The sequence below is a fragment of the Caretta caretta genome, chromosome 16 (genome assembly GCF_965140235.1).
Source record: "Caretta caretta isolate rCarCar2 chromosome 16, rCarCar1.hap1, whole genome shotgun sequence".
NCBI lineage: Eukaryota > Metazoa > Chordata > Testudines > Cheloniidae > Caretta > Caretta caretta.
The window spans coordinates 19,350,524-19,369,734 of record NC_134221.1 but is presented as its reverse complement, the minus strand read 5'-3'; the positions used below and the strand labels follow the sequence as shown (position 1 = coordinate 19,369,734).

At 50.8% G+C, this 19,211-nt stretch overlaps 2 protein-coding genes across 17 annotated transcripts in view; one reads left to right on the top strand and one right to left on the bottom strand.

Annotated features, from left to right (window-relative positions):
- EGFL7 (EGF like domain multiple 7) overlaps window positions 1-16,522 on the top strand; it is a 33,324-nt gene extending 16,802 nt beyond the window's left edge. For 13 of the 16 annotated variants that reach the window (XM_075120483.1, XM_075120484.1, XM_075120488.1 and 10 more), the window contains 8 exons: window positions 1,497-1,619; window positions 2,112-2,224; window positions 3,522-3,641; window positions 4,028-4,123; window positions 6,556-6,735; window positions 9,620-9,720; window positions 10,105-10,267; window positions 12,946-16,522. In XM_075120483.1, coding sequence (XP_074976584.1) covers window positions 1,497-1,619; window positions 2,112-2,224; window positions 3,522-3,641; window positions 4,028-4,123; window positions 6,556-6,735; window positions 9,620-9,720; window positions 10,105-10,267; window positions 12,946-12,968 — 919 coding nt within the window. In that variant the 3' untranslated portion in view covers window positions 12,969-16,522. The remainder of the gene's footprint in view (window positions 1-1,496; window positions 1,620-2,111; window positions 2,225-3,521; window positions 3,642-4,027; window positions 4,124-6,555; window positions 6,736-9,619; window positions 9,721-10,104; window positions 10,268-12,945) is intronic. The other 3 variants (XM_048822642.2, XM_075120497.1, XM_048822654.2) reach the window with 3 other exon arrangements.
- The window catches only part of AGPAT2 (1-acylglycerol-3-phosphate O-acyltransferase 2), a 29,297-nt gene continuing 25,496 nt past the window's right edge, over window positions 15,411-19,211 (bottom strand). The window contains exon 6 of the mRNA XM_048822656.2: window positions 15,411-18,163. Coding sequence (XP_048678613.2) covers window positions 17,997-18,163 — 167 coding nt within the window. The 3' untranslated portion in view covers window positions 15,411-17,996. The remainder of the gene's footprint in view (window positions 18,164-19,211) is intronic.

Here is a 19,211-nt window from a genome sequence, read left to right as displayed (position 1 = left end):
TCGTATGGTTTTACAGTGAATGACCCAGCCCATTGCTACAGTATTGAATCTTTTGCAGTCCTGTAGTAAGGAAGTCCACAAGCTGAATCTCTCTGTCTTGTGCACATGCACATGTGTGCGCGCGCACACACACACACACACACACACACACAAGGCTGGCTGCTGATATACATACACACAGCCAGAGTAGATAGATCTTTATAATAACGTCAGCAAAACTGCCTCTTTCATACCATTAATCCAGCAGGATGAAATGAGTTATTCTGAGTTAATGGAAGGCATCTGGTATCAGTGTTAATTTTCAGCACTTTAGTTCAAGTTTCTAATTTGTCTGGGAAGCTGCCACAAATAATCGGGTTTCTTAATGGGCTTCTACTCCAGAGGCTAAGATCTGTGCCAGACAACATCCAGCTGAACAGAACCTTGCAAGCTGGCAAAAGGGTGCAAAAATCTTTAACCAAGAACTCTTTGGATGTGAATTTCATGAAATTTTTACATTGTGTGTGTGTGTGTGTGTGGGGGGGGGGGGGGAGAAGATCCTGATCTCAGCAACCCCGGTGCAAATTTAGAGCTACTTAGTGGAAGGGATTTTACCACACTGAAGAGAATCTGGTCCTTGCTGTTGATTTTTGTCATCACCTAGGTGTTGTTTTTCAGTGCTGTCACGGTCTCGGAACGAAAACAAATCAAAGGCCAGCTAAAAAATAAATGATTTTTCTTACAGCGTTGACATGTCCCCTTTAATCTGCTGTTCAGGGGAAAATGATTCCCCCCCACTAATGGATTTGGATTCCTCTCCTTTGTACGGTAATTTTACAGCAGTCTGTGTAGGCCTCTGTTCTGAGACCTTGCATGCAGTCACCCAGCAGCCCGTTCGCTGCGGATACCTGTTCCCGACATTGGAATGAATGGCATTGTTTTCAGGGAGATTGGAGATGGCCAGCCAGCAAACTGTAGAGTAGCTTTGCAGCTCTGAGGGGGGAAGGGAGCGAACCTGCGGGTGTAGAACCTCGTCGAGATATGTGTAGAATATAAGCTCTCAGTTGCGTGAGGCCTGCTGCAGTGGGGCAGGATATAGAGCTGATATTCAAGGGATTTACTCATGTTAAGTTTTGGAAGCCCCTATCAGCTCCTCTTCCCAACTGCACCCCAATAACTCTGCTCCAGTAAATGAGGAATTACGGGGGCCTTAGCAATTGCATCTTAACTGACTCTCTGTGAGGTTCTTGGCCAGAATCTCTGCTAGTGGAAATTGGCACAGCTCCATTGGAGGCATGGGGCCATTGACACTAGCTGAGAATCAGGTCCCTCATGGGCCAAATGCAGCCATGGAGTAAGAGGACACAGTTGCATAGACGGAGCTGGATTTGGCCCCATGGAGGGGTTTTCAGAGCACATTCCTTACCTGCATTCCTACACCTGCCTTTGGGCCTGATTCCCCGTTGCTTTATGCCTGTCGCTTTCGCTTTGTGTGGGACACGATGCCTTCTGTCTAGCCGCAGGGTGTGCTCTGTAGAGATGCAGAAGAGAGCCGCTTCGTATGTGGAGTCCCACGTGCAGCCTGTCTACCAGCCCTACCTCACAACGTGCCAGGGACACTGGCTCTGCAGTTCGTACAGGTGAGGAGAGCAGCCTGCTTCAGGGAATGATGGGCGCCATCGCTGCAGACAGACAGGTGGCATCTGGCATAGCCAGTCTGCTCCGGGGTTGGATTACAGTCTCCGGGGAAGCTGAGGACAAGGATTCGCCCAGAGACACAGCATCTCCCCGGGGTGCTTGTTCAGAGGTGTATAAGGAGCGATCACCCCTGCACCCTAAAGGGAGGAAGACCATTCCCCGGTACCCCTGTTGGGAAAGACAGCAGTACTTGAATCTTGGGTGCGGGCCTGGCCCCTACTCCTGGGAGCATGTGGGCAGGGAGGGATAGGGAGTCGGCAGAGCCAGGCTGGCACAACAGGGGAAGTAAGTGGCAAAGGGATGACCTGGTTTACTCCCTAACCCTAGGAGCACGGCAGGGGAAGGATTGTGACTCTCCCCAGGGTGAAGCAGTCGGCTTTCTCCGCACCCCATATGGGCTCAGTCCCTAACTCCTTTCCTGAACCTTATTGCAGAACCACATACAAGGTTGCCTATCGCCTGGCCTACAGGAGGTTTTCCCAGCCCATGTATATGTGCTGCCCCGGATGGAGACGGGCAAATGCCCACGCAGTCGGATGCAGCAAAGGTAAATGAGTGGCAGAGAGAGAAGAATATGGATCGTGATGAGATTGCAGCATCTCCCCTTTGGTGCCTTGGTCCTGCTCTCCCTTACACTGGTTTTACACCTGTCTCTTTTCATTGATGTCGTTGGCTTTCTGCCTGATCTACACTGGTGTAAAAAAGAGCAGAATCAGTCCCATAGCCTTGAGAGGGACAGCTACAGCCTGGCTTGAGCACCGACCTGGGAGTCCGGAGATGGGGATTTTGTTCCTGACTTTGCCATTGACTTGGCAGGGGCCAATCACACCCTCTTGGAGCCTGAGCTCACCCATCCGTAACACAGGGATTGTACCTACTACCCCCATGTTGGCAAAAGGGTTTGTGCTTTGAGATCTCTGAATGAAAAGTATGGGCGTGGCTCTCCTAGTACAGAATGCTGGTGAGAAGGAAACACAGTGCAGCTGGTGGAAAGGAAATACAGTGCAGACAGGGGCTGTTAACACCCTGCCGAGGGCTCGCAGCGCCTCTCTGATCACGACCTCTGTGTGCCTCAAAAGCCTATCCAGTCACTGCCCTTGTTACCAGATCTGTCTGAAATTAGTGTAATTCGCTCTTGTACTAGGCAGGCACTTTTCCTTCCAACATCCGCCTGTGAGAACAAATCGGTTTCAATTAGCCATTCATTTATAGCCTTGCTTTGCTTGCCGTGTGCATATATCGCTTTATTAGCTTGGCGTATACCAGAGGAGAAATTAATAAACCCTTTCCGCATAAATCAGCGGTAATGGAACAGCTCTGCTTTTCAGGGGAAATAGTGATGAACAGCGCAAAGGGAATGCCAAGCACATCAGAGGCTGATCTCTGATCAAACCAGACTGCGATATACTAACGCTTCCCAGAGCCTGTCACTGATTGAGAGCTGCTGCAGACCCCCTCTTCACCCCCCCCACCCCACTTCCTTCGCAGACTCTAAAGATGTCTTCCTCTTTCCAGGGCTGGAATGGGTTAAGCTACAAATGAAAGACTGTTTATTGCACAAGTGGAAAGGCTTTCCAGGCATCACCTCAGTGCCATTCAAGACACCGTCCTAGATCTGTTGCTTCATTTGATGAGCTCCCGGAGTTATTAGAAGGCTGTATGAAAATACTGAGTTAGGCTGACCAGACAGCAAGTGTGAAAAATCAGGACGGGGGTGGGTGGGGTATAATAGGAGACGGTAGAAGAAAAAGCCCCAAATATCAGGACTGTCCCTATAAAAGCGGGACATCTGGTCACCCTATACTGAGTTTCTGGGGCTGACGTCTCCTTTCTGATCTGCTCAGGGATCTCTGACCAACTCTGGGCCGGATTGCGAACCTCTTACATCCACTGGGAGCAGCTATTTGCACACGTCGTCTCGTTGCTGGCCCATGGGATCGGGGCGTTCACAGCCTTTGCCCTCTGTGAGTCACGGTGGTGTATTCTACCGCTTGTCTCATGCAGAACGTCTGTCAGCCTCACTGGTCGTGCTGAGCGTAATACAGATCTGATTCACATGGAGGCTGTGGCATTCACGGGGTGGGGTCCTCAGCTGGTGGCAAGGGGCCGCGTGACACTGATCTTAACGGAGCTATGGGTATTGACAGCCGCTGAGGATCCGGCCCCATGGTTTCACTCCCCTTTAACAGTCTCCTGACTTCTGCTGGTGGCACAAAGGCATGGACAGGAGTTCGCAAGTGTGTAATAAAATCTCCCCGACAACAGGAATCCGCAATGGTGGGAGCTGCATGTGGCGGAGGCCCGGACATTTGCCTCGGCAACATGGTGACCATGCGTTACTGTTTTACAGCCATTTGCAGGGTGCCCTGTCAAAATGGAGGGAGCTGCTCAGCCCCAGACAGATGCACCTGTCCCCCAGGCTGGAGGGGGAAATCCTGCCAGACAGGTAACGGCTCTGGTTTCCCTGTTTTGTATTTCTGTATCTTCCCTGGGATTCCCTTTGCCGGGGCGATGGGAGCGGGGCAGGGGGGGGCAGCGGAATATAGCAGGTGACCCGTAGACGGTGATTTGCTGTGGCTGCCAAGAATCTCCTGGATAGGCCCGTGGCACTGTGAAGCACACCCAGGCCTCATGGTTTCCTCTGTTGGCTCTCAGCAGGGAGTGAACCTGAGCCATGCACCACCAACGTCCCAGGCTGTGGGCTGAGAGAGTAACTCCATGCTCTGTTAGCTGCCAGAGAGTCTTTACACGGACCTGCCTGCAAAGGTGGACCCAGCACGCTTACCCCACCCGTGACACCAGCTGCATGGTGCCTCCATTCCATGCTTTTGGTCAGCCCCTCCGCGAGGCATCAGCACTGGACCCGACGCATGTAATGGGCCATCAGGCATCTTCAGCAGCTTAGTGCTGCCCTAGCCCTTGTGCCTTCACCAACGGTCAGGCCAGGTGCTTGTGCAAAAGACGCTCCCTGCTTCCTCGTGGGTGAGCCCCGTCATTTAGAACAAGGGCTGCCTTCCCAGGGGCGTGGGCATTGTCGATCATGGGCAGTGCTGGGGGAGGGATGATAGGACTGGCTCGCGGATCTGGGCTCTGGCACTGGGTGACTTTGGGCAGGTCACTGGACTTCTCGCTGACAGCAAAGGTCTGGGGGCAGCGTGGGGAGGGGAAGCGCTGTTTCGTGCCCACAGCTCCCACAGACCAGCAGGGAGGGCTTGGATGGCGTAACACTGTTGACCCAGCAGAGGGAGGCAGAAGCTAGCTTGTAGCTGGCAGATTGGGGTAAGGCATTCGGGTTGCTTGGTGGATTGGGGGTGTGTGGGGGGGTGCTAGCTGTGGGAGATGCGCTGGAGGCCTTCCCTCCATTCCCTCCCCCTTCTGTGAGTGCTGCGGCTGGATGCCATTGAAAAGCAAACAGGCCAGAGCCTCAGCTGGGGTAAATGGGTGACGCGCCCGTGATGGGGGGGGGGCGCTCGGCTGCTTTACACCACTTGAGAATCTCTCCCTAAATGGCCTTTCCTGCTCACTTTATTCGAGAAGCCTCATTTTGGGGGGGCTTCATGGTACACACCTGGAGCAGGCACAGGCCTGCCCAGCCCCAGCCCAGGAATTCAGTCCTGTCGCAGCCTTTCCATAGGCACCGCTCGGGCAAGCTGTGTGCCAGGCCATGTCCCATGTGGGTGGGAGTCGCTCAGCCTTAGCAGAGACCCACCAGAATCGTGAGCTAGTCCCACAATTGCTGCGAATCGGCCTGGCTCCGGGGACGGCAAGGGAGCGCTGCTGAGTTACACCTCCGGAGGCCTGCAAGGTGTTGCCGCCGTTCTCGGTACAGCGCAGCTCAATAAAATCTATTTGTGGTGCAGGCGGTGGAGCTGGGTCTCCTCTCGCTTACCACAGTGTAACGCAGGAGTAAATGTGGATTCAAATGGTGTAAAAACCCATCCCAGGCTAAATCAGAGGCCCAATAAGTCCAGTTCATGGTTGGAGGCAGAGGCCTGACAGGTGTAAATCAGCTCTCTTGAAGCCGGTGAAGCGGCACGAACGTCCCCCAGCTGAGGATCTGGCGCATTTGTAAGTCCAAAGCATGTGTGTGGAGTAGGCACGACTCACTGGCAGGCTGTAGTGACAGCTTGGAGCCCAGCTCAAGAGATTTTCCTGGTGCCTAGAACAGACTTGCTCAGGCACGTGGGGGGAGCTGTCATGTTCATTTCACTTTGTGGGCACGGCTTTAATAACTGCCCCCGTGTGAGGCAAGGCTGTTGGGCTTCACACACATGCACGTGAAAGGCTAATAGCACCTCACCAGGGATGGGCTGGTGCGTGGCCAGAGCCAGCGGTGAACAGTGCTCACCCGATCGGGGGGAAGTGGGATCCAGCTCCAGAATTAGGGAGCGTTCAGATCAGGGGCTTTGTTTTTGCCCTTTTTAGACGTACTGGGCCTGATGCGTCACGGGGCTACTCCCATTTTACCTGGTGCAGCATCAGTGGCGTAAAAATGGGAGTAACACAGTGGCGAATTAGGGCCATGAAATTTAGCTCCTGCTAGAAGAGAGACCCAAGCTGGCTGCATTGATAGCAAAAGAGATTCTTTACTGGGGCAGCCTGGGTATGGACAGACCCTGGGAGGTGCTCTCTAACTAATCCAGCCTGCTGTCACCGCACAGGTCTCCCCAACTTGTAGCCTGGATTAAGCCGTCTCACAAGGGATGGCTGACTGCTCTCTAGTCTTAGCTGTCCCCTGTACGCTCTTTGTGAGGGGCCCATGTCTTGTTTGGTGGTGTCAATCTGCCGCGCTCTGTGCTCACCCTGTCTTCACAAGGGCTGCTTCCTGATGGCCCACACTCACCCGAGCCCCTGTGAATTTAACCTCTGTACTTTCAGATGTGGATGAATGCGCTGGCCCGCACCACGGCTGCAGCCAGCATTGTGTCAACACGCGTGGGAGCTATGGTTGTGCCTGTCGGGCTGGGCACAGGCTCTCCGCCGATGGGAAATCATGCCATGCTTCGGCACCGCCCACTGAGACAGAGGCCTCTGCCTTCCCCGCCCTCAATCGATCAGGTAACAGCCACCCCTGCATGGGCTGGAGCGAGTCCCTGGGCATTTTACTGCTTGGCTGGATGTTAATTGCATAGCCTTAACCAAAGGGTGTGAGGCAGCGGGGGACTCTAGGAGCTAGAGCAGGGGTCTGGAAGCCAGGCTTCCTGGGTTCGATGCTGACCTGTGACCTGGGCCAGTCGCTGGCCCACTCCGTGCCTCGGCCGTAAAATGGGGCTAATGGCTCGCGGTGAGGTTTAACCGATTACTGGGCGAGACCGCCCCCTCGCTGGTGGGACTTCGGCCTGGCCAGTAGCTGGCTTCCAAAGCCCCTGAGACGCCATGATCAGCGTGGAGACAATGGGGTCAGCGCACCGTCACCTCTTCTCTGCGCGTGACTCCAGCGCCACGAGGACGGGAGTGGCGGCGACGCTGGTGCCGGCCCATTATTACTTTTGGTACGCGCTGTGACACTTCAAACTCGTACCGTGAGTAATAATGCGCTGCGGCCAGCACTGGCGACAGACGGGAGCAGCGCGGGGCGGAAGGGCTGCGCCGGCCCGTGTGGCCGTGGACGTGATCCCCCGGGGCCTGCCCTCTCGGCTTTCTCCTCTCCAGAGCTACCGGGGCAGGGCACCTTTCCGCCTTTGGGGCAATCGTGGCCGTCTCCTCCTGCATCACTGCAGCACGTTTAGCAGTACGGCTCAGGTTTGGTCACGGTTATTGGTAAACGTGACACACGGGTCACGGGCAGCAAACAAAAATACACGGGACCCTGTGAGCTGTCTGTGACGTTCGGGCTGGGTGGTGGGGAGGAATGAGAGCTGGAGTCCCGGAGGGACGGACCATCTGAACCCTGGGGGAAGGTGGGCGCACAGCCCTGGATCCAGCGGCTGCAACCATGGGGTGGGGAGTAGGCACAGGGGATGGGGCGCACAGCCCCGGCTCTGGAGCTGGGGGGCAGGGGCACACAGTCCCAGATCCAGCTGCAGACGCACAGCCTCAGCCACAGGGGGGAAGGGGCGCAACAGCCCTGGGAAGCCAAGAGGGGGGCGCATGGCCCCGGCCCCCCAGTGGAAGCTGGAGGATGGGGCACATGGCCCCAACCGCAGCCCCCGGAGGAAGCCCCAGGGCAGGGGCACACAGCCCCGGTTCCAGCCCCAGCTACGGGGCAGGGGAGCGCACGGTCCGGGTTCCAGCTGCAGGGCAGGGGCGCTGAAGCCAAAGAGGTCATGGAGGTCCGGTAAAGTCATGGAATCTGTGACTGCCGTGACCTCCGCGACTGAATCGTAGCCTTCTTTGTCAATAATTCTGTCGTGGTACAAGGGGCACAGTTCCACCCACGGCTCCAGCTTTATCGCTAGTCCTATGCAGGAGGCAGAGGGCTGAACGGGATAGAGTCCCACCCTCTTGAGCAAATTCTTTGCTACCCCAGCTGCCCAGCCCTGAGGACAGCAGCAGCGTGGCGGACAGTGCTCGAGGAAGGGTGCAGGTGCCCTTTTACTCTTCACACTGGGTAGATACAGCCCCACTGAAGTCAATGAAGCTGGGCTGGCTCGCCTCTGCTGTGGATCCAACCCGTGTTGCTGTCATCCAAGCCCATGGAAGGGTAGGACAGACCATGCATACACCACAGCCCAGCCTAGCAACACCTGCGCCGTTCAGCAGACCATCAGTGGCTATTTGTTTGGGCTTTGCGGACGGGGAGCAGGCTCCAGCGAGCTCATTAAGTGAAAGCAAGGCCCTGCTCAATCACGTATGCACAAGGACAATTGCTAGCACGGGGCAATGGGGCATCCCATTGCTAATTGTACCTTGCTGCAGCCCACTGTTGTGGGCCGGGTGTCAGACCCTTCCTGCTTTGCCAGAGGAGTGCAGCTTTAGGGCCCTGTGGATCCCAGACCCCAAACTGCCTTTTGAAAACCTGCCAAAGCCAAGGAATGAAAATGAATCACTTTCTAAATATCGTTGGCACCTGAGCCTCTCTAAGGAAAAGTGTCAGAGGCTGACGGCCTTCTCTTAATTAATATCCTTTGGCCCTGGAGTAACCTCCTGTGTTTCCACCCAATTAGTTACAGCCGGGCAATAATTCTAAACATTCATCTCTTTCCTGTTCAGAACAAAGGTAATCCCACCCCCTCCCCGAATCACACACACATTTTGGACCCATGCTTTACTACCCTGTGAGGGGGAAAAAGGTGAACTGATCTCAGCCTGAAGAACCAAGGCTGGTTGTAGTTTGTGGGGTAATGTGCCCATCAGGATTAGGGTCAGAGGCTGGGGCTTGGACAGCTTTCTGTGTTTCAATGCCTTGTGATTTGCTACAGTGCAAAGAACCACGTTCTTCAGTAAGAACCAGCCCTCCTCGGGGGCTCAACTGAGGGCAGTTGTGTGTTTTCAATCAGACACTGGTGTCCTGGCTGGTCATTACTGCACAAACCGCTTGCCAAAGTTCCTGGATTAGCTGCTGGTAAACTCTCGGCGGGGATGTCTAGCTTGTACGTAGATTGATAGGGGGGAAGCCGGAACTGTCGCTTGTTTTCATTCCTGCAGCTGGTCAATGAACAGCGAAGGGAGCATCCTGGTCTCAACAAGCATGTCAGAGGGTGGCATTTGGGGTGGCAGAGCACAGCCAGCTCATTCCCTCAGTCCGGCAGACCTCCGGGTTAACCCTTCGGCTGCTGCTCCGCCTAGGGTTGCCAGTGGCACCTGTCCAGGTTTTCCCAGGATGGCTGGGAAATCCGTCAGGGGGCTCAGTCCACACAGCCAACTCTGCCCATTTAGGGGCTCCTGGGTTTTTTGTGCCTCAGAGGTGGCCGCCCTTGCTCCACCATCACGGCCCGATTTTGAGGAGGACAGTTCACTCTGAGGGATTTTATTAATTCCTGTGGTGTTTTGCTCATGGCAGGCGCCTCCAGTGAAATGAAGGAAGAAATGCAAGCCCTCAGGAGCCGGGTGGAAGTGCTGGAGCAGGTGAGCTCCCGTCAGCGAGCGCAGACAGAGACGCAGGTGCTCGTACTTCAGCCTTTTTTTGATGCACTTGTAATTCACAGTCAGAAGATTTGTCTCCAGCGCGTCATTGCACAGCTGTTCACATCCAGAATTTTTGCCCTTCAACGGCTCTATTTTTAATTTCGCCACCTAATCTAGTCTTGTCTTCTGGTATTAGCATTCCCAGCTGCGTCGCCCACCGCTTGCAGTGACCACTGTAACAACTCTCCCCGCCAGGAGCCCTCTTAGCACTAGTCAACTACCCCAACCCTCGGCTCTGCCAGCCCTGGAGATGGCCGCGCTGGCCGTATCAGCTGTTGGCAGGTCACGCTGGGTGGGTCTGATAGTGTAACAGAGAGGGATGAAAACTAACAGCTCCTCTCTTTTTCTCGCTCTCAAAAGAAACTCCAGTTACTCTTGGCTCCATTCCATAACCTCATGCCATCAGCAGCGGATGATGTCAGCACCGACCCCATCAGCCAGCTGTTCTACGCCCTGCGGCAGCTGGATAGAATTGAGTCCCTGAGTGAGCAGATCTCTTTCCTGGAGGAGCGACTGGAGACGTGTAAGTAGTTTGGCAGTGCTCAGCAAGGAGAAGGCCCTTGGTTCTGGTTATTGCTAGAGATTGTACCGGGGAGTTCTCTTCTCCCCCTGCACCTATTACAGTGACACTGTAAGGCAGACAGGGTCCTGCTGCTGAGTTCTAATCGCTGGGCAGCGCTTCACCTCCTCAGCCTATGAGAAGCCCTTGTTTTTAAAGAGTAATCACCACCTGCGTTTTGCTAGAACACTCTGGGAATGTCGCTCCAGTTCATTATCTAGACAAGCTCACTTCAAAAAGCCACATCACTAACTTGAGGGGAGCAGTGACATGCTCTGATTTACCCCTTAGGAATGCACCAAAAAATGGGCCATTTAAAGTACAAATGCCAGACTGCTTCCCTCTTGTAAAGCAGATCTAAGAAGTAGAATGGCAGGCATAGCCCGCATGTGCAGACCAACTGGAGCGGTTATGTCTATGCCACAGTTAATCTACTTCCATGCCAACTCCAAACCCATCAGCTTGTAATTAATAAAAGATGGTTACAAACAGGCACAGTTTCATTTCAAAGCTGTTTGTGCGGGTGCTGAACCCGATCCATTAGTGCAGCATCCAAAGATGATAAACAGCTGCATGGAGATCACATGTTTTTGCATGGTGGCAAGGATACATATTATCTCAGCTCGTTTTCATGCCACTGCTGTTCAGGGGCCATAAGCATCTACATCAGAAACTGCCTCAGATTCTAGGGTTTGTGGGTGCAGTGTCAGAACTCACTCCTTAGTGAAACACAATACAAAAGTTAACAGTCCAAGTAAGTTTGGTGAGTACAGAACTAGTTCAGATCATGAGTACAGGGAACACTGGGGGAAGTTGCTCCTAAAATTCTACAAATTTTTTTTCTGCAGTGCAGCAAATCAGTGCTGTTTAGAACAGGCAAGTTCTACACAACTTTGAACAAAAGCATTTGATGAAAACCTTCGCTTCTGAAAAAGTAGAACGAGCTGAATAATGACCAGGCATGGGGCTTAATTTCCCACCACCATGTTCATGTCAGCTGTAGTTATCCAGCTAGTATGTGGGTCATGGAAATTAACAGCAAGCTTTATGTTGATACTTATTTCACCATGCAGCCTTGTATAGGGTTGGGTTTTCACACAGCTGCATTAATTTCAGTGTACAGAGCCCACAGTTGAGCACTGCTACTTGGGATAGTATAATGTTTTATTCCCCATTACAATTCTAGTGTGTTTTGTTTTAGTATGTAATTTGCCAGCCGTTTACAACTTTTGCATTTGAAAGCCTTGTTTTCCATTAAATGCTTTTGATCAAACTTGCGGAGAAACCCAATCATTTGTCCACTCAGGAATTGGTGCTCAGCAACAATACAGCTTAATTCCTGATTAGTTACTCTGCCTCTAAATGGTGGAGGAAGTCCTACAATATACCTAATTCCCATAGAGTTGCTTGTGTGTGTGTAAAAACACAGGCCCTACAAGACAAAGTCAATTTCCAGCTGGTTCCTATTATAAAGGGGCAAAACTTTTTCTGTTATTTGCTTTAAAAAAAACACCAACCAACCACCTAGGACCTTCCCTGAAATCTGGGACTTGATCAGCTGTGCTGGTCAAAAGTTACCTCCTTATAGGTTTGTGGGAAAATGTCAACTACCCCAGAGTTACTGCTCTGTAGTGACATTTTTTGAAATAGGCTCACTCAGTCTTTTAAGTACACATTATCATCACCAGCACAACCCTGGAATGTGGTGCTGTAAACTGGAATATTGACACACGACCTTGTGATGTTGCCTACAGTTCACACCTGTCACTAATTTGTGCCAGGTCACATCCTGCCAGCTGGATGTTTTTGCCCTTTGAAAACAAGAATGTTGAAAAATTAAGATGGAAACTAAGACCCATCACACTCAATTAAAGCGTATTGATGGTGCAGAACCTGCCCCTGAACAGGGCTTAGGAAGGTAGCTGGAATTCCCTTCCTTCCATCCTCAGCAGGACTCCAGGTTTTTAAGAAGTGGTGTCCGCAGGCTTCATTCGCAGGCACAGCTTTTCTTCCCCACTGTTCTATGTACAGGGTACTTGGCTGGCTGCATGGGCAGCAATCAGCAGCCACAAATAGAAAAATGCAGCTGTTCTTGGTTTAGAATGAGGCCTGTTGTAGCTTAGTGACCCTACAGCACTGAGATAAGAGTGACTTTTGGATCCCCTAACTGTACTGTGTCCTGAAAAATCTGAGCCCCCTAGGGAGTGGAATAGATGTGTTAAATGGTGAAATGCTTTGTGGATAAAAGACCAAATAACAAGGCCCTTAAAATCCTCTAGCTTCAACTAACATTGTGTGGTTTGGAAGCGTTATTTTGCTATGGTTTAATAGTTTAGCATTTGATGTTACTAGACGGTTGGGTTTAAATTCATTCCCAGACTGACTGTGTAAGGGTTCTACCCATAAATGCCTAGGACCTTCCCTGAAATCTGGGACTTGATCAGCTGTGCTGGTCAAAAGTTACCCCCGTTACAAACAAACACCCTCAGATTGGCTGAGCTTGTGAAGCTTTACACCCAATTTAAAACAAAGTCCAGTCACACCCAGGAAGTTATACTAAAACAAAATCAGTGTGTAGACCAGGCCCCAGCCCCATCACCGGCCCCTAGACTAACGCTAGCTCTGGAATTGTCTGGTTTCAGGTTCATGTAAGAACGAACGCTAATAACAAGAGAAGCAGTACTTCATTATGGGAGCAGAGTGAATTTGTAACCCTGGATTTCCTGTCTCAGCACCTCTTGACCCAGCCTGGCGAAAGAGGCCACGACGCCTTCAGGACGATGTGGGATGGAGGCATAAAGAGCTTATTTTGATACGAAGGGCCCTAGTGTGTTGTTCTAAGAATTGAGGTGCTTAGAGACTGATTTTAAATTGGATTTATTTTTTGCCCCTATGGCAAAGTTGTATGAGATGCTCAGGGTTATAACACTTTCTTCCAAGCGCTTGGCCAGCTGGCACAGCATCAGCCAGTGCCACACAAGACTTGCTAAAAGCAAAACCATTTGGTGCTTAATTTGTTTGTGACGGAGAGTGAGGTGAAATCCTGGGCCAACAATTAATTGTGTGGTACCGCAGCATGAGATGATCTGTGCAAGCCGCAGCTTGTTTAGCTTAGAAGTCTACGTTGTTAAGAGCCTATATAGCCAGACCTTGCTATTGCTAGTACCCAGGGGGAAAGTTTTGCCAAACCACACATTGCTTCACTGTTAGAGCAGCAGATAGAGATACAGGAGGGCTGGATTCTGCTCCTTGGCTTTTCCACCACCTCCTTTTTACACATACCTGAAATTCACACAGATTCAAAATGGACCAAGTCAAATCTGGTCACTAAAACCTTGCCCCTGAGAGAACTAGTATATATTCTCCCTTTGAAATGCTAGAGGGTGTGGCAAGAGGAGAGGGATAATCCCTTTGCTTCTTAAAAATTGGCATCATTTACACACTGAAGCCTGGCACACTTGCTTGCCTATGTGTCAAGATAACCAGCCAGTTTTGCTAGCTAAACCAGCCTTGGCTCAGACTGGAACTAGGAGTGGTAGAATAGTTGTATTTAAAGTAGGAACAGATGCACATTGCCAGGTTGCTGCGGGCAAAGCCTGCCGTGCTCATGCCTCTTCACATGGTTATCTTAAGGCTGCTGGAGGAAGGGTCCTAATGTTTCTAGAAAACTAATGAGTCTTCTATGGTACAATGCTTTTCTACTTATAAACAGCTGGAGACTTGAGGTCTATTAGCCGAGCACTGTGTAGGGTGGTGCAGTTTTTGTATTAAAGTTATGGCCTGTACAGCTCTTGAGCATGGGCTTGTCATTGGTGGGTCAAGGTGCTGAGCCATGAAGGAGGCCCAGTGGAATCCAGTTATTCTACCCTAGGTCATGATTTCACTCATGGAAGCTTAAGGGCACAGTTACTGCTGAAGCAGAGTCAGGCTGAGGAGGGTAGCAGCTTCCTTTCACTTGGAGCCAAGGTGCAACTTGATTTAAATGCACACACCCAGGTAGGAAGCTGCAGGTAGAGAGGTCTGCATCTCTCCCCAGCTCCTGCCTCTGGAAGGGGGAACATCATCATGGTAACCATGGGGAAGGGTTGCAGTAGCATCTCTCTTCTTCACTGCCTGAAGGGGGCAATGGGATCCAGCAGGAAGTGGAGGGTACAAACAGCTGCCTCGGGAACATGTCCAGCCCCTCCACACATACATAGGAGCATGGCTCCTAGAAGGCCTGAAGTTACTGGAACCCTTTAGTGTGGTCACCAGCTCTGCTTGAGCCTAGTGGAGGGCTTGCTGCTGGGAAATAGGGGAGCAGAAGGGAAGGGCTGGTAAGGAAGCTACTCAAGACCAGCTCATCTGTCCTTCTGGTGCTTTTATGGGGAGGAGAGGGTACTTACCTTTGGGTTAAGAGGAAGGGAGCCCAGGCTGTGTTCCCAGAGCCTCAGCCACACTTGGGTGAAAAGGATTGTATGCCAGGCAATACTCAGGCACCCAGTGCTCTGTAGCTATGTCCATACAGCATGTTACTATATAGCACATACAGAGCCCCACTCGTCTGCAGATACTGGATTTATATCCACAGATCTCTGCAGTTGTGGATGGCAGAGTGGATGCAAATCCAAAATTTGGATCTGTAGGGCTCCACACATTACCCTGTCTAAACAAGTCCTCCCTGCAAAGCTTGGACAAAAGCACTCCTTATGCAGGAGTCATTCAGTCCAGCTCATTAGCAGCAGGAAGCTCACTTGGCCAACCTCACCCAAGCTGTTCAGTGCTTGGTTGCGAGAACACTAAAGATTTTCTACAAAATTGGTAATGAGGGCAGGATCTCTGCAGTGATCCCTACGGCCATGCAATCTTTGACATGTATTGTGCCCAAACTAACAGCGATGCATTTGAGAGTGGAAGTGGCAGAACCTCCTACAGATTTGGTCCAGACACAGCTCTCTTCACCCACTACCTCACCACACTCACAGGGGGCAAAAGTGTGGGTAGCAACAGATTCTCAGATACCAAAGGGGAAACTGACAATATTGGGTACACTCCTCCACCTCCAGGCAATGCTCCTCCAGGCAATAAGTTCAACCCCACCTGGGTTCGAATAAACCCCACACAAGACTTTCTATTTAAATAACTGCTTTATAAGAATGTACATTGATCAAACATACATTTAAACAACTAAAAGAATGGAACACGCTCAAGCTCTTTTCCCACCTCCGTCATAAACAGACAGACTTAGATTTATACATCTGATACAGAGTCATCATTGGCCAAAGAAAAATATCCACCCGTTACGACCTTACCATCCCAACTGCTCACTCCAGACCGGAGCTGCTGGGCAGGAGGGTATGAAATCTCCACAAGAACTTGGATGTTTGCTTCAACTACATAGCCATGTCGTCTGCCGTTCTTATGGAAGGGGAAAAGTGCTGCTTTGATTTCAGTACAGAACCAGTAAAAGAAGAAAACCCTCCTGCTTTTCAGTTCTGAAATCTGGATTGTACCAGATTGTAAACACAGCTCTAGCTACAGCTTTGAGCCCTGTGGAGCTACCTACCCCCAGCATCCTCTATTTGGTTTCTCCCAGTTCTGCATTAGTGCTTTTTAAGCATTAGATTTGGTGTCCTTTATAGGAAGAAAAAACAGGAATTCAGTGATTGAGACAGCATCATCTCTACTGCCACCCACTGAGCAGGAGGAGGCTTGGGGACGATGCATTGCACAAGATTACTTTACAAGAGGAGATGCACTGCCTTTGTGGGAATGTTGCCTCAAGCTGACAAGGCCTCTCATCAAATCCCTGGGAGTTTTCATGGCTAAGGCCTGCTCCCCCAGAGAGCATCATCTCTGCTGTTACTCCCTTTGAGAGGGGCTCTACATTTCTACTGCTGGGTGAGGAGAGTCTGAAACTCAGTTTCCGGGAATCCCTCCAGCTACTGTTTCCCAGCTGGTAAATTCAGACCAAAGGAAACACTGGTTCAGGGCCATCATACCCCTCTCCCATCCAGCATATTTTACATCTCCAACACCATGGCTTTTGCAACTGACACGAACAGTCCTAGTAAGGCGAATGTTCCAAGACATGTTTGTATGGCAGGCACTGTCTTTTGGTCAATGCTTCAGACGTGCAATGTGTCGAACAGCAGAGGATAGCCCTTAGGAAGAAAGAGCAGCAACAAAGAATCTAGGTACAAAACCTAGATTAAAAACAATTAAAAAAAAAAAAAAAAACACATTTGAGCACTGAAAGTGTTGCAACAAATACCAAGGAAGTGCCAGATCTACCCTTCCCTCAGCCCATCATACCTGGCACTATGCTAAAAGCAAGCCATCAGGTGGAGTAAAAGACTAAATATGAAGTCAGGGATGCTGGCTGTAATGCAAAACAATGGGGATGAGCAGAGACGAGTCCCTGTCTCTTTGTGGGTTTCTCTCATCTTTTAGTTTAGTTCTTGGCATGTTCATGCATCACTTACAAACCCCAGGGATTTTGTTTAGAGATAGGATCCCCATAGAGGTTTGCTTTACGGCAGCCATCAGGCTAAGTGTTTGGATAAAACCTACTAAGACACTATACAGCAGGTTTGGTTGGGTTTTTTAGGTCTCCACATTTCCCCCTCCTGCCCCACCCCTAAATAAGTCCACATGGAGCTTGTCCACTCAGTGGACATGGAAACTTGACTTCATTAAGGGACAGCATCAAGAGTAGCTGGCCCCATAAGGCACATCTGTCCTAGCCCAGCAGCGCCCAAAGGAAGCATGTGTAGAGGCCCACCTAAAGAAAGCCTTAGGCTGCAAGATTGCTAGAAGTACTGGTGGGGAATTCACTCTGTCTGGAGGGCAAATAAGGGACTGACATCTGTCTAAAGCTTGCCCCAGGACTTCTGGGAAGAGAATCCTGGACATTTCAGTTCCCTGCTACGTCCTAGGACTTGGCCATTCCATCAGGAAGCGGTGAGCGGTTGGTCTCCCATCTTTGTCTGAGCAGAATCACAGATGCTTAGTGGGTCTTTAAACAACAACCCAACCGGTTGATTCAGCAAAAACCAAAATTGTGTCGGAGGCGAGAAAGAATGAAACTGAGACCTTAGAAGTTGAATTTCAGCTGTGAGCAAGACTTATCACTAGGGCATCAGTTTCTGCCCATAAGCACTGGGAATGTACTAGTGGAGTGCAGCCGCATGAAGAGCGCTGTCTGAATAACTGCTCCCACCCTCATCTCCTCAAGCACCAACAGCTAGGGACAGGATGAAAGCAAGTTTTAATCCTTTGGAGGCTGCAAAGATGTACCTAACACGGTCTTTGGCATCCAGTGGATTGGCTCTGGCAAGCGTCAGGCTTACAGCGTCAATGCCAGGACCTTAACGTGGTGTTCTGCAACACCTACTGTCCAAGCTGCGTGGTCTGAGCTTGCAGAAGAGTTCAGAATGGTCACTGCACTGGGCATCAGGACAGGAGCGCTTCACTAGCACTTGTAGGGTGTTTGAGAAACTGAGTGCAGGAGACACTTCCCCATGGGAGATAACGAACCCACAAAGAGATTCACTGAACAGTAGAACTGGCCCAACAAATGGTGTTTGTCAACTAAGGTTACCCTAAGCAGAGGCTTAGGATTTGTCCAAACCTGCTGCAAACGACGGGGAGAAACCCCTTGGATATTTTGGCAATTGAAACAAGTCCTTTCAGTCCCTGCTATTTGGGAATACTATTGTTGAGGGCCGTGCCCTGAGCCGTTCGCCTCATTTGCCATGCCAGACAGTCTGAAAAAGGTCTCCCTCATGGTGCAGTAGCATCTCTCCGTGAGGTCCGTGACATCCTCAGCCTTCAGGCCCTTGGTCTCAATTGGCTGGAGCACTTCAACCCGGATTTTACCTAGGAACAGGAGAAGGAACTTAAGTTCTGCATTTGGCCATTAGATGGCCATTCTCCACCCTCCCTATGACTAAGATACCAGTCATAATCCCCAACTTCACAACTCCCGGTAGCCCAGCAGACATGGCCACAGCAGACAGCATAGCAAAGCTCGCACGTGCTAGTTACCACGATACAGTTTAAGTGCACCATTACATCAGCGGGAACAGCCATTAGTGGGGATAGTTCATTTTCATCTGTGTCACAAGGCTGTGTACAAGTTCCTGGCAGCAGGAACTCAGACTCCAAGCGTTCATGGCTTCCTATTGCAGGAAATGCTGCAAACAGACGAACCTGGCAGAACTTGCAACTCCTTTCCCTGTCCCCACCAGGCTAGTGGCAGAGACCGTAAGAGCCTCCAATTAGAGTCCATTGCAAAAGGTCACCGGTGTGACTTTTTAGAAAGCAGGGTAATTTTTGTAGCTGTTACTAACAAAGATTCTCTAGAAAGGATTCTGACAGCATAACCCACTTACATACACAAGCAAGTGGCTATTAGCATTCAACAGAGCAGATTTTCTTGGACCTGTGTCGTGTCATGAGCAGCAACGTTACGCAACATACAAGGCCTGTGACACCCAGGGTTTTGCATTTCTACATTCAATACCCAAGTGTGTCTTAGGCCTCACCCTAGGGAGTGAATTGAACCACCTGGAACAAGATCTTACTCTCTGGGAACCTTTAGATCCTTGGAGGTATTTGGTGGGATCATAGGGGTAAGTTAATACATACACAGTAAGAGCATGGTCTGAAACAAGAAACTTCCACTCGATCTTTAAAGCTTTGCTTCTGCAAGTAAACTACTTCTGCTCCTCAATTGAGCTACACACCCTCTGGCCTTATCTAATCTGCTTAGGTCCCGGTCATTGAAAGCCACAATCAAGCCAAGGTGCGCTTCACTTGAGGCCAGGCCACTTGGCTCACATTTTTGATTTGGCTAGGTGATATTTCCCCCTTAACCCTCCCACCCATGGGGGCACACATTCATTTGGAACCCATGCAATCCTGT